This window comes from Cariama cristata, unplaced genomic scaffold (assembly GCF_000690535.1).
Source record: "Cariama cristata isolate BGI_N322 unplaced genomic scaffold, ASM69053v1 scaffold13232, whole genome shotgun sequence".
NCBI lineage: Eukaryota > Metazoa > Chordata > Aves > Cariamiformes > Cariamidae > Cariama > Cariama cristata.
In genome coordinates, this window is record NW_009602238.1 from 5,001 (window position 1) to 20,268 (window position 15,268).

At 38.2% G+C, this 15,268-nt stretch overlaps 1 protein-coding gene across 1 annotated transcript in view; it reads left to right on the forward strand.

The window, feature by feature from the left end:
* The window catches only part of EDNRA (endothelin receptor type A), a 29,083-nt gene that overhangs the window by 2,828 nt on the left and 10,987 nt on the right, over window positions 1-15,268 (forward strand). The window contains exon 2 of the mRNA XM_009694681.1: window positions 9,856-9,983. Coding sequence (XP_009692983.1) covers window positions 9,856-9,983 — 128 coding nt within the window. The remainder of the gene's footprint in view (window positions 1-9,855; window positions 9,984-15,268) is intronic.

Sequence of the window (15,268 nt, forward strand, 5' to 3'; positions counted from 1 at the left end):
CTGTTCGTATCACTAGGGATCCTGAAATCTGGGGCACCACTTAGCTTCTCTTGTGGAGTGACACTGTAAAGGGTGGCCACTGGAAATAGCACAATTTGAAAATGGAAGCGATCATCTTTTAAGGAAAAAAATTAAAGTGGTTTTATTTTTGTTTTAAAGTTTAAATTCTGAAGTATTTTATACACTTAGTTCTGAACTTTATTTTAAAGATTCTTTTAGCTTGAGAGTCATGATATATAGGTCAGATTTTTCTTTTTAGGAGGATAAACCAGCTCTGAAATCAGAATTAGAGTAACCAAGCATTCACCTGCATATTAAAATAACTAATAGTACAGTATTAAGATGGCTACATCGTATAGAACAGAATATATAATACTATGTAATTATACTGTAATATCAGAAATAAGTGCAATCACTTTCCTGAAACATAGAATCATAGAATCATAGAATCATTATGGTTGGAAGAGACCTCAAAGATCATCAAGTACAACCGTAAAACATAAGGTAGCCTTAACTATTTTGAAACTACTTTCAGAAGAGAAGTCAGTAATGTTACTGATATTCAAATCCATTTTACAAATCCTTGGAAAGAAGCAGCTATAAGATTATAGTAGTTGAAAATGTAAAGTCCCAGGAGAATCGAGCCCATCATTCTGTTAGGCATTTACACAATTAACAAGGATGTGATGCTGGGATAGAAAAAAAAAGGTGTAATTTATGTCAGCTAAAGATACGGTCACAGGTGTTTGACATTTCTACCCTTTCTTCACGGTACAGTAGCTTCAAAAATCCCCCCCTTAACTTTCTCCAATTACTGTAATTACATAGTGGATTCCCTGTAGCAATTTGTTAAATGGATTGAGATGTGAGTAATATTCACTAGCCTCCTTTGAAGATATCCTGGATGTATTTAAGCCCCATTACACTAAATTACCGCTAGTATATCCACTTGTAGGATCAAATCAATATTAAAAATTGTAACAAATTGAGTTTTACAGGAAGGGTGCCAGTTATAAATCCAGCCTTCATAGAGCGAACTAAGACAATTTCATTTTCAATCACATGTTTATAGCAGCTGGACTGAAATAGTTTCCTCTTTACCCAAAACATACCCATCTCAGACGTTCAAGATGTCAAAGCCTAAAGCCTCCAAATCAGTAAGAATGACTTCTTTGTAGTGAAAAGAAGAATGGGTGATACAACTTTTATGTTTTATGCTGCTGTAGAGGTAGGGCTAAGGCACTGAAGAAGAAACAGGTTTCATACCTCCTTTTCTAGTCTCAGGTGGTGTAGGACGTAGCGGAAAGCTGCTGCATTACCTGCATTACCCATCACTGTCATGTGTATTTGTAACAAATAAGCCAAGTTTGGACACGATGCATGAAAACTTCTTTAGAGGACTTCTTTCCATAAAGAAACCAGACAGTTTCCTAAGGCTATACCTAGGCAGCAGCAGAATATCCATAGCACCACTATTGCTTTGGCTGCGCTAAAGCTCTGGCAAGCCCTTATGGCTGCTACTGCTGTTGCTGTCACTGGCTAAGGTTTAGCAGAGCAACAACAAGAACAATGGGTGCTTGCCAGAGAAAAAGCTGTCCATAGCTCTTTCCTGAGCTCATGGAGCTAGAAACGCTCTAGGCCAAGGCTCTCACCTTTGGAATGGCAAAACTCAGTTTTACCTATGTTATTGGGAAGTCCTGAGCTGTCTCTGCTTCCATTTTTATGCAATTGAGAGAAAAATGTTTAAATGAGTTCTATTTATTGAAAACTGACCTACATAGGATTGACGTAAATTCTATTGCCTTACATCTTAATATGCCTAACTCCTTAAACCATTAGTTTATAAAGAAGCAGATGAAGCAAATTAGCCAGCTTTTAAACTGTTCCTTTAAATGTGAATAACAAACATTTTCCTAATTATTTTACTGGTATAAAGTGAAAGATATCTACTCAGAAAACAAGCAAGAGGGTCCACTATTCAAACAGCTCAAGAAGATGTTGTTTTCTTTCATAAACTAAGCTTTTTTGTAAGTAAATTGGTATTCATGCTTACCTTAGTTGCAACAGCATCTAAATCTGAGTAGTCTACTTAGAACATTATGAGTCTAAATAGAAAAGGTAACTGTAAGTAAGGAAACATCTTCAGCCATTTTGTCCTCAGGAAAGGAAGACAGCTGGGGCATTTCTAGTCATGGATGATTTTCAACATCAGAGCCAATGCATAAGTGTTAGACTAATCCTTTCTTAATGACAAATTATTTGGCGTATCTGATTACCTTTACTGACAGAATTAGTATTATACATAAGCAGGGATCGTAATGAAACACATTGGGACTGATCCTGTAGGCTAATGGAGCAAGAGACACCCAGAGTAGTTATAGTTTTGTGCCAAAGAAGTATAAGGCCAAGCCTACAGCACACATAAAGTTAAGTGGACAAAGAACCCCCCCTTTAAAAGCAAAATTTATCATATGTGCAGTGTATATTTCTCAATGAGGTACCAATACCAGTAGGAATTTCTGAGTCCACCAGCTTAACAATTGCATTCTGGCTTTCATTGAATCCTTATCAGTGATTCCAAGAAGCAATGCCTTGGTAGCCCAGCGTGATGCAAAAATCCATATAACTTGCTCAGAACATGACCTGTTATTTGGGTGTATATCTCCATGTAGTGATCATACATAAAAGAAATCTGGAGGTAGCACAGGAATTGATCGTTGAGTCCTGAAGGCAGAAATTACCCAAATTGGAACAGGGAAGGGAAGTCCATCAGGAATCGGTTCTCCCCATTTACAGACTACAGCCTCCTAGCAGAAAGTGTTTAATGTGCATACATAGGTAGGAGTTAAGGAAGAGATTTTATATTCTAGGTCTTAGTTCAAGATCAATTCTGCCTGTAACTATTGGCTTTACTTTCGGGGGGGTGGGATATACATTCCCTTCGATGCACAGGCAGCTCCTTCCTCATCTTCAATTTCACATCTCATGCCTGCCTTGCTGTTCCATAGATTTGTAATACTATATAGTACCTACAGACTCTGGGTTTAACAGAATATTTTAGTATGTTTGCTGTATTTTTCAATCAGCTGAACTCTAAAGAGAACAAGGAATTGTTTTCGTTGTGCATATCCAGGGTTTAGCAGTTCTGCAATAATTTCTTAGCAATCCTGTCACTCTCTTTAGCCACACACAAAAGACAACACAGCTGGAAGAACAACAAAAGCAATACTTCACCAAGGGATTGAAAAAATTTCTTTTAGCAAATCACCATGCACATAAGCACACCTTGCAGCTCATCTCCCTGAAGAAGAGCCGCACAGCTTGAGAAACTGTCTACCTAAAAGGATGGGAAGTTAGCCAACACTGCGGAACAACAACAAAAAAACCCTAATCCTACTTTGTAAATAGTAAAAATACCACAGGGGAGATGTCTAGAGCTGTTAGGAATGTTTTAGCACTAAGTAGATTTTTGTAATAAATATAAATATTTTAACAAGAAAGTAAAACTTAGGATTTGTGTTTTTACCAGTTAGTTGAGATAGAATGTTCTGCTTCAAAAACAGGGCATTTGCTTTCTTACCTTTCAGGATCTCTTGAAGTATAATCTATTTTCTCTTGTGTAAAAACTATACATTCCCTTCCATAGCTGCCTAAGCAGGCGATAAAGGCTGTAGGCATTCATGAAATGGCGTGAGACCCTCTGCTACTTCCACCTTTACTCAGCTGGGTGAAGATGAGCAAAACAGCAGAAAAAGCTGTGGTAGGGCAATTCAGAGGAAAAAATGTCTTTGGTGGTTCTCTTGCATCCTCACATAACCTTTCTTCCTTCCAGAAAAAACAGAGTCTTTTATCCACCCAAAGTGGAAAAAAGACGGTTCTTGGTTGTAGCAAAATTAGGAATGTATTTCCTGCAAAGAACAGTTGAGGAGATGCAGTGTGCCTTCTCTACCATGGCAGTATTGCGAATCTAATTGTAAGGAAAAAACCCAAGTGATACCAAAGTTAGCAGAAGCCCAAACTATCATGTCACCATGATCTACTCAATATTGGTCTTGTGCCCTGCATTATAAAGGTTAGCCTTGTCCTTTGTTTTCCTCTACTTTTCCTCTACTCACTGTCCTTCCCAAAGCCGAAGCTTTTCACTTCAGCAGTGGGAAGGGTAAGAATGCCTAGAGACGGGCTGTGTTCTCTCTCCTTCACCCTTACCGCTCTCCCTTTTGCCAGCAGAGTGGTGGAGCACACCTGAGTTACAGATGTGTCTGGGGGTCCCAAGCAAGAAATGGATGAGGATTGTCCTGCAATGCAATCCTCTCATGGATATATGGGTTGGAGGAAGAAGAGAAAGGCTTGAGAACATGCAGTGAATTCTTGTCCTGTGAAGTTTCATGGGGACAGAGGGTCCCAGTTGAGTCACTGAATCAAAATACCACAATGAAAATACCACAAGCAGGAGACTCAATCTACCCTTCTTCCTAACTAGCCACTCTTATAGATCAGAGGTGGGAGGAACCCTTCAGTCAGAATCATCGTCTTTTGTCACTTAATGCAGTCAGCTCAGTGGTACAGACCTCGGACACCCTGTGCTCAGTCAGATTTCACCTGGATTCCAACTAAAACACCAGGCACCATATTTGGCCCATGCCTTGAAGTAGACAAGGGCATACATAATTGTAGAACACAATTTATGATAGAACTTTACCAAGACAGCTCAGTGTCTCTTAGGGGAAACTAGCCTTAAAAAAACAAAACAAAACAAAAAAAAACCAAGCCCAAATGTGCTGATCTGATAAAAACAGAGGAATTTCTCTTGTCTTTCATTCTGGGCTATGTTGCAAGGAAAGGAAATCACCCCAGAATACACTGGTTTTGTAACTCCTACTCCACGGTTAGGGGATGCTGGTCACTTATACAACTATACATTATCTATACAAACAGAAATCTGCTGCTTTGGTCCCTTTCTGCAATACTGCACAGGTGTAACAGGAGTCGTGGAGTACAGAAGGCATTTCTATTTGTCCTGCTGAAGACAGAGCAGAAACTCTGACTGCCAGGGTTGTTCCATCAGTATCACTGAATACTTACATGAAACTCAGGAGAATGTCCTGCATGGGGGTGGCATGAGGGGCAAGCACTATCTGTATGAAATACAGTTCAGTTTCTGGAAAACAGATCTTGTGTGTCAGCACAACAATGGTCCCAAGTGGATATAAGAAGGGGAAGGCTCTAGAGCACTAGGATGAGATCAGAGCAGGAAAGGGTAGGTATGAAACCTTTGTTTTTATTCTCAATGCCACGTGGCAGAGAGAGAGGACCTCCTGACATGTAGTTGTTGAACCAAAGCAGTTTTTGTAGAGCAGCTCAGAGCCAGTTCATATCCAGCACCTAACCCAGTCCATCTATTTTGGGCTGAGCTTCAGGGTCATCATCTGCCTGTAAACACAGAGTATCAGCCTCGTATTAGATAAACACTGTGGACGCACATGAGCATGTACTGGTGCATACTCATGTAGTTGGATTATAACATTCTCTCTTTTAGACTATATATAAATTGCTTGGGATGCACAGTGGGACTTTATGTTTTGTACATCAGCTAGCTTACTGATGGGGGTTAGAAAATAGCAACAGCAGTAGAATAAAATCAACTGAGTGACATTTAAAAATCATTGCAAAGGAATGTTCTCAGCGCTGCTGTCTTGTTTGTCTCAAGCTGCAGCGTCAGGGCAGAGAGGCCATATAAAGCAGCAGAGAAGGGGGGATGCTCAAGGAAGCTGTGGCTGGCTGGTCACTTTGCTGAGGTTTTTTGAGACCGACAGTAGAACCTTGAAATCTTGGTTTCTGATTTCAGTGTCAAAATATGCTGTTGACTACACTTTTTTCTCAGTCAGGAATTGCGCCACAGTTGAACTGCACAAAATACTTCTAAGTTGCAAACTGCAGCTTAGTGCATTTCCTTTGCCGCATGTCTTATTTTGAAACCTCAGAGATTCTGTGAGTGGGTTTGCAAAAGCACAATCCATTTGACCAACTCATGGAGAACTGGTATACAAGTTGGGATAATCAGCCTGATTCCTCCTATTGTTGTGCCTTGAGAGAAAATGTAATCTGCCAAAATTTTATACTCATTTTGTTTGGATATCAAAGCATGCAAAAGCAGTGGAAGAGCAGAGCCAGTAGTCCCAGTTCTTATATTGTACCTAAGTAAATCAGGACTAATTCAATTAAATTCCTGGGCCCATTTTTTTATACAAAATAAATGGTGTTATTTCTCTCTGAAGTTTCCATACCCTGCTAGGGCAGAGCAGAGGGCAATGGACTTGTTTTGGTGTAAAATTAGTAAAACCAAAGACAGGATCGGATTTGCCAACTAAAAACAGCTACAGAAAAAAAAAAACTTGGCACGTGATCCAAGGGCAAGTAATGAATGCATAGCTGCTGCAGAATGATAACGGAGTATACCCACAGAAATGATTGCAAAGTTAATCTTAAAAATCAAATAACTTGATTCTGATCCCAGTGATTTTTATTAAAATCAGCTTGAAAAGAATGTCAATGATTTGGTATTGATGTTACTTCAATTAGTGGAAAAGTGTAAGAAACAAAAGGAATAAAATACTTTTAATCTTAAAAAAGGAGAGCTTCCTGGGGTGTGGGGAAGATGTGTACATGCTTGAACCATGATAAAGCTTCCTTGTGAGGAGTAATGAGTTAGTGAACCTTTTTCAAGTACAGCACCTTTCTTTTTGAAGCTAATATTTGCCTTGTAGTAACAGAGTTTCACAGTCACTACAAAGTGCTTGTTCATTTCTATTGCTGGGTATACGCTACAGCCACAGCCAGTGCACATAAATGAATAGGTGGTTATCTTTCAGTTGTCTTTGAAAGTGTGATCTATAATGATAAATCAGCTTTGGGGCTCTGGTTGGCACAGGAGATTGACAAAAGTCTGTTAGGGCCTCTTTTCCTTGGCAATGCCATCTATAATTTAGCCTTTACCCGGTGGTGGCTGAAAACTATTCCGATTGTACCCAAACTCAGCTAGAAGTCCGGAGGTGAAATTCCACGTGACTGCAACTGGTTGGAGAATTACCATGATTTCAGATCGCCCCTTCTTTATCCAACATGTTTTCTGCAGCCCCGACATAAACTAAAGCCTCATGCAAGCATTCTAGGCAAAAGGCAAAAACATGCCCTGCGAACATGTTATAATATTGCGAATCTATCTAGAAAATAATTCTGCTGAAGCTTTCAATGTATTTCATTCAGTCTATAAATACAGATCAAATCAGAGGAACTAATCAACAGCTCGCAGGTATGATCTCATTACCTTTGCTACTGAAGGTACTGACAATAGTTAAACCACGAACCCTAGTGATCCATTCCCTAGCCTTCTGGCACAAGGGCAATTTGCTTTCTTCAAATATGATTGTTCTAAATTGGAATGCCATTGCAAAGGTGCTTGCATTTTCTCTGCTGTGGTCTTGATGGTAAATAAGATACTCGGCTCCCCTTGAAGGAGGCGAGAGTTCTCAGCATGCCAGAAAACACACAGCAACATACAGTCACAGAACAAGAGGAAATGGAACCACGTTTATATGATATTCTGACACTTCCAAGAAAATGGGAATAGACAAACTTGGATTGATCCTATAGCTTATGTTGAGAAATCCCATTTCAATATTCAGCTGAAGAGAAAAAATAATCCAGTAAAAAATGTAATGCCTAACAGATAATGTCTTTCCTATTTAACGAGCAGTCATACACATAAGTTTGCTCCATAATATTAATGCCCAGTTGGCTGAAAGTTATGAATTGCTAAAATCTGTCTTGAAATACAAGTAATCAAATGACAATATGAATATGGTCCTAGAGAGACATAGGCAACATGTAGTACATAGCTGCTTCCAGCAGTTTTGAGGTATTTGAGGGAAAAAAAGCACAAGTAATTTAGCATTTAGCTATAAAAAAGAGAGAATGTGAAAAACCCAGACCAGGACTGACTATAAAGAGAAGATGAATTCCTACAAATCTGCCATTCGGTGATAAACATCCTGTACTCTACAGCAAAGTGCTCTGAAAAACTCGTGCTGTTAAAAACCAGAAAGGTAACTCCTACCTCAACTGAGATAAAGACAGATGTGAATTTTAACTCCCCATAGTTAACATTTATATTGCTAAAGGTAGTGATTATTAGTATGTTTCAATTTAACAGTAATTTAAATAGAAATAAAATGTTTACTTTGAATACTACAGTCCTGACCAACAACCAAAATTTGTTTGTGAAGTTTAAATCTATTTTAGTTCCATAAAACAGTCCCAAGTCTGGATCTGACTATCTCTAAAAATTCAGCAAGATTAGGTTTTAGAAGCTTTCAGAAGCTTGGGTTTGGCTTATAATTGTTACTCCATAGTGCATCATTTGCTGTCTTCCTCTGAAGCAAATAAAAACATCTCCAAACTTAGCTGGTACCATCAAAATAGTCTGTGTTCTAGCCTTTGATAAGTAAGGCTTAATGTAAGTCCACTGACTGCACAGTAGTAATAATTAGTTAATTATCCAGTAAGACAATTATTAGTACTGCCTTTGAAAATGTGCCCTCTGTTTATATAGGTGATATAACATCCATTAGGATGTTGACAAAGTTACGTATCTGGCTCAAGCACTTGATATTTTCATTTCAAATCTGACGCTTTCCATTACACAACCACTTTAACAGAAGTTGCTAAGAGCGTAAGAGCTGCTGGGCTCACACAAAGAACTCATCTTCCCTCTTCTTCAGTATCCTACCCCTTACAAAGGCTCAAGTAGCAGAGACTTTAGGGGAGAAGATTAAAAAAAAGGTAGGGCAAAAGTGACTCTTCCCCTTCTGATGAGAAGGTGTAGTGACTTCGTTTTTCAAAAGAGCTATTCATGGTGACTGTAAGATCCCTTTCTTGAGTGGAATCAGCAAAGTTAGAGCTCAGTACTTTGAGTGGACGTACTGCATTTACTTACATTAGATGTAATCTGCCATTTTACTGTCAGGCACCTAGTAAAGGGAGATCTTCTGTGGCTCTGCAGTCAGTTGTAGATTTGACTATCCTGGTTGATTCTGTACCCTGTATTTTGTATGTATGTGTACTTGTTCAAAGCTTTAACAGTTACAGCTAGAAAGATTACTGTTTATATGTTAATTGTTCACAACTATTCACATGAATCAACGTATTAAGATTTGTTATGTAAATGCCTCCTTGGAAATCCTAATCTAAACTCCAGCCACTCATTTACATCTTTCCAAATGGATGCTTTTCCGTTGCCTTGTAGTACAGCCCACGTGTATGATGATGCTAGTCCTTTAAAACATAATATGGAACAAATTATGTATGTACAATATTTTCTCCACACACTTAAGCATCTGGCAGTGAACACTGTCATGAGTTACACAGTGGTACATTTACAATGACAAGAATCTACTTGCGTGCAGCATGAGAATTTGGCTCTGAGGTATTTCATTATGAACTGTGAGTTACGCTTTGACTGCTTGGTTCTGGGACGTGGTAATTGCAACCATTCACGACAGGGCTGAGTTAGATTTTCATTATTCAGTACTGGTGGCTGAAGCACAATAATAAAAAATCTTTTAACAACGCAAGTTACTATTACAGCAGTACAAGGTCAACACCTAATCTTAAACTTTTGCACTCTGTGCTTCTATAGTAGCAGTTACCTCTCAGATTCACTCAGTACTAAGGATATGCTTGAGGTATGAAGAATTCAAGGTTACGATGGCTGTGTCTAAGACAAGAAATAATTACAATTGTTACATATTTGCTAAGTTACTCTTTAAATATTCTGATTATTTTATATCTTCTCTTTAGCTCCTTGCTCAGAAGTGGCCTTTTGGAGATTCTGAATTTGGACAGTTTCTTTGCAAATTCCTTCCCTTTATACAGAAGGCATCGGTGGGAATCACAGTCCTTAATCTCTGCGCCCTTAGTGTGGACAGGTACAGTACGTTTTGTCTTTTGACACCGTTCTTGCCCTTGCAGTCTTCCTAAAACTAGAAGCACTTAGTATGGTCTTCTCAGCAGGCAGACTACAGTATAGATGTACCTTACATTCTGGTTTTTGATATCCTGACTATAACAAAGCACCACATCTGTGGCTCAAAGTATAATAGGAAGCCATTGGACTAATTAACTTTACAGGTTTTTTAAAGGTATTTAAAAGCTCTAGTAAAGCATTATTTCAATTTCCTTTACCAGACAAAAATTCATTGGGATTTGACTCAGTGTTCAGACTTCTTTCTTTCATATGACCTCATGTTTATTTTGTATTTGAACAGGATCATAAACTTTAGTCTTAAAAATCATTTTTTCAATTCACTGCCTATGGACCAGAATTACAGTGTTTATTTTGATAACATTTATAACTAATTGAGTTTTATTGAAAAACACATTGGAAACTTGCTTTGATACTTTGATGTTGATAGTTTGAAAATTAATGCCTCTCCTGAAAGTGCTCAGGAAGATACATCAAGTTTGTGATAGACTAGCTAAGATGCTTTTGAACATTATGCTTTGATGCTTTTTTTCTTTTAAGGCAATAGCAGATGAAGACTTCACTTGTGTTAAAGCTAGTTTCACTGGTCTTGAGTTTCCTTGATCGTGTTCTAGTCCAAAATATCAGTAATTCTGATACAGAAAATACTGATAAATAAAATATATTAGTACAGCTATGCAAAGCTAAAAGAAAATTCAAAATTAATCTTGGTTTGGGTTTACATAAGAAGTTGATGGTCAAGCTTTGCAATGGATGAGTAACTTAGTAGCATCCGTACCTGAAATACAGTTCCTTAGTACATTAGTAACTCCTTAGCAGAAGTCAGAAACAAAAACACAGGCAAGTGTTCCGTTTCCATGAGTCTGAGAACTATAAAAAGAATTATATTTCTCCAACAATATCTGCCCAGCATAAAATACAATCCCACGGACTGCTCTAAGGAATAAATAATAGATCAGGCACACACGAAACAGGGAGTTTCTTAGGTAAGTCCTGAACAATGCACTTTCACCAGATACAGTCCTTCTATTACAAACATTTTCATAAATTGACTCAGCTGAAGCTACCTCTTTATATATGCATATATATATATTTCTTTACAAGCACTGATTTGCTAATCCTCACAACAACCAAATGCCGTTTCCATTTGAGAATAAAGGCTTGTACAGGATCAGACTCAGACTATTTAATTTCCTCTCCCAGTTTACATGCTTTGCCAAGGACATATTCTTTATCATCTGGTGCTACCGTAGTAAATGGTTGCAGAGAATGCATGTTAGAAAACACATGTATACAGCCAGATTCTGATACTGGCTAACATGAAGTGAATCTAGGTTAAATCACCACGAAATCAGGATCTGAGAGGATCTTCAGCAAGTTAGGTTGGGCCCTGGAAGTGGCATAGTCACATTAACACAAAATTCCACATCAGCTCATGTTTGCTTTTTTAGTATGGAAAATCAGTAAATATGGAATTGTGTGCCGGCACAGCAGGACTCTTTCTGGTCTACAGGCAAGTTACTTTTTTCTTAAAAAAGCTCCTGAAAACTATCTTGTTTATAGTTATTTTGGGTGTCTATATATGGAATTACATTCTACGAGGTAGAAAAAGATAGTCAATTGGTGTAATGAATTCAGAGCTCCATAGCTTTGATAATCGTTGACTCTTGAAGACTACAGCCTTAATTTAGAACAAGATTTTTTTTTCCCCCTACAAGGGCTGTTCTCTGTGCTAACTACATCCTATTGTGAAACTCCACTCCTTACTTCTGCCCCTCGCACAAAGTGACTTGCACGGACAGTGCGTTAAGGTTTAACTGTGCCTGCCCAAGGGGAACATTGTCCACTCGCACGTGGAGAGGGTTTTAAGAGGCTGACAGAAAAGACCAAACCAGCCATTCACCCTTCAGAGGAAGCTCACACTTATTTCAGATGCCTCTCTAGGTCATGATGGTGACGGTAGTCTGACTCTTTTTCTAAACAGTGCCTGACACTGACTAAGAGGAAGGATATTTCCCTTCCTGAGCTTTTACTCTTGCTTATGTCTCAGGCATAATGATTTTGATGAAGAAATGGTTTTAAGAAGAAGAGTGGAGATATGGATCTCATTTAATATGCATACACCCTCTTCTTGCCTCCTCTGCATACCAAATTGCATAGAACAGTAATCTTGGGGTAGGTACTTTCATCTGGCCCAACTTCCACTACGTGTATTAGATAAATCAAGATTTTACCACTAAAACAAAGCTCTAAGAGCTTTATTGTATTAAGAGCTTTGCAATCAACACACTGCTGGCTATCATTAAAATGAAGAACAGCTGTGATCTCTCACAACGAAGAGGAATAGATTGGTATCAGCAACAGTAGTGTCATTTAGGAACTGTTCTGACACTAATCTTGACAGTGACTCCTTCTTACGTCCTTGATCAAGTCTCTTATCTTTTCTGTATTGCTTTTTCCTCTTATAAAGGGCTGATGATACCTGCAGAACAGGAAAATGTTGTACTAGTGGGCCATTTGAACAACTAATTTTCTAATACAGTCAAAAAGAATAGGGAAACAAAAGCACCTACTCTGTAAGACAGCAGGCGTAGGAGACTGATAGTCCAGAGACAAGCTATAGCCCTTGATTTAATTTTCATACACTCCTTGATTTCATTTCGTAAGGCCCACTATACATTTTCTTTTTTAATTCTGATTAGATACCACTATGGTAAAACTCATCCAAATTGTTCCAAAAACGAATCTAGGACACAGCAAAAACAACAACTGTGCTGCACTAATCAGACCCATACTGGAAGGTTAACCAGAGTTCTACAATTGTCCTTTACCAGAGAACGGTGAAATCACGGAGGTGGCGTAGAAAAGCATCAGAAACGATTCAGTGGCCTTACAGATCTCAATTTTTTGCTTATCAAAAATGATACTTAAGAAGCCACTTAGATATAATATCCAAGTACTGAAATACAGATGATGTATCAGATATCCATAGGGTCTTTAGCTTAGCAAAGAAAGATATAATAAGAACTTACAGAACAAGGATTTAGCCATACAAATTCCAAATGAAAACAAGGTACACATTTTTAACAATGAGAGTGATTAACTATAAGAAGAAACCACCAGGGAAAGGCGAAGCTGTCCTGCTCTTAATGTTCTCAGATCAAGAGAGGATGTCATTCTGAAAGAAATGCTTTAAGCAAGTTATAACTAGATAGGAGTGCAAAATATTTAATTGTATGTATGTATATCTGATGATTAATGATCCCTTGTCCTTAAATACTGTGCATCTCTAAATATAAGTAACAGGAGGGACTGCAGAGTCCATGAAAAGCAAGTTGAAATAAATAGCTAAGAATGGGAGAAGAGGGAGGAGAAGAAAACAGAGGAGAGAGAGCAGCTGAAGGGCACAACCTATTAAAGTTGACAAAACGTGCATGAGCAGCAGAAAATGAAAAGAGGAGAGAGAAAAGAAGCCACAACATTAAATGGCAAAAAGGAAATGACCTGGAAAAGAACTGAATATTTTAGACAAGATTGGAGACAAAAGGAAAACAGAAAAAAGTAACACAAAACACACAGACAGATTTTAGATTGAGGAATTAAATGCAACGCATGATGCATGTATTTTATGTCAGTTCCCTGGCAGACATCCTGTATTTTCTAACTATGAGGGAAACAAACCCTGCAGTATTTTCCCACTCCTAATTATGGGAGGTTTGTGGCTAGACAAAGATCCTGTATATTGCATAACTCACAGAACACCCACTGGAAAAATTATACTACCACTATATTTCACATCACTTACAGCAGTGAGTAAAGAAACCAAGTAAATGCAGGTTAATATGCATTCAGCAAATTCTGATCTAATTACTGAGCTTCGTATGCTTTAGCTGAAACCATTCATAAAATTCTTCAGCCAATAATTCCTTATCTGATAGTTATTTGAATTGTGAACTGAAAAAAAAATTGCTAATAAAGTACGTACAGGACTCAAATCCTTACTGCTGAGCGTACTGATCTTCTCATGTGCAAAACAGATGTAACTCAAACAGAACAGGTACAGACATGCAAGAAAGGAGAGAACTGGATGCACAATTTACAACCCGTTTGTTGTCACTTACGTAGTTACACAGGTGACACAACACAAACTTTACATTTCTTACTTGAAAAATATGTACAGGCTACAGGCCCCTGTTTCCTAAGAACATCATTCAGTCAAGGATGAGATAGCATTGTGTACCTTGTGCAGCTGATGGGACTGTTTGTAAAATCACCAGTCAGTAGAAAGTAAACTTTGAACTGATTGTGAAATTTCCAAAGTTCACAAATATTTGCGTGTTTGTGTGAAAGGTTATGTTTCTATGAATATTCCATTTAGTCATTAAAGCCAAAATTTGATATTTGGTAAAATGAAATATGAGAGGATCACAAATTATTTAAAATTAAATTTGAATTTTAATATGAATAAGTATGTGCGAGAAGATATGATACTGAATGTTACTTTCTCAATTATCTCAGTATAGTTTATTTGTTTCGCTGCTCTCAGAATTCCAATCTCGTAGACGTGCACCCCATGAGTGAAGCATTGCCTCCATCCTTTCTGATATTCTTTGAAGATAAGGATGCCTTTAGAAGATGTTTTTATTTTTAATCTGCAAGTCCAAAATGTAGTTTGCTTTAGTATGTTCATAAATCTTTATATATACATTTCTGTTAAAATGATGTACTGAGAACCTCTCCGCAGTACACCTGTGACTATGCCGTGCATGATATTGCCATAGATACCAAAGCAAAAGTTTTTCGTCTGTTTACTGCCAGAATGATGGCATACAAGGCTCTGACACCTTCCAGTGATGTTCTGCAGTAATGCTTTCTGAAGTTTTTGTGAGGGGCTTGCGGCCCGATCTTGCATTCATGCATCTTCCTTCCTCTAACGTCGAGGCTACAGGGGATTTCATTCGCAAGTCTTCCATCCTGTTAATAAGCACACTTCCAAATGCAAAAGGGCATGTGATGCAGGAACTCAGAAGAAATGCTCTGTGTGTGAATCCCAAATTAGTGTCTTGGTTAGAGGAGGGGTGAGGATGCCTTTTAATAACTCAAAACTTTACTGACCTCTGTAGCCTAGGTCCTGTATCCCTTAACTAATGCTTTTTCCCTTTGGAATCTCTTCATTCCTTCCGTCCCAGAAATTCAAAATTCAATACTTCCCTGTACACTCAAAGCATC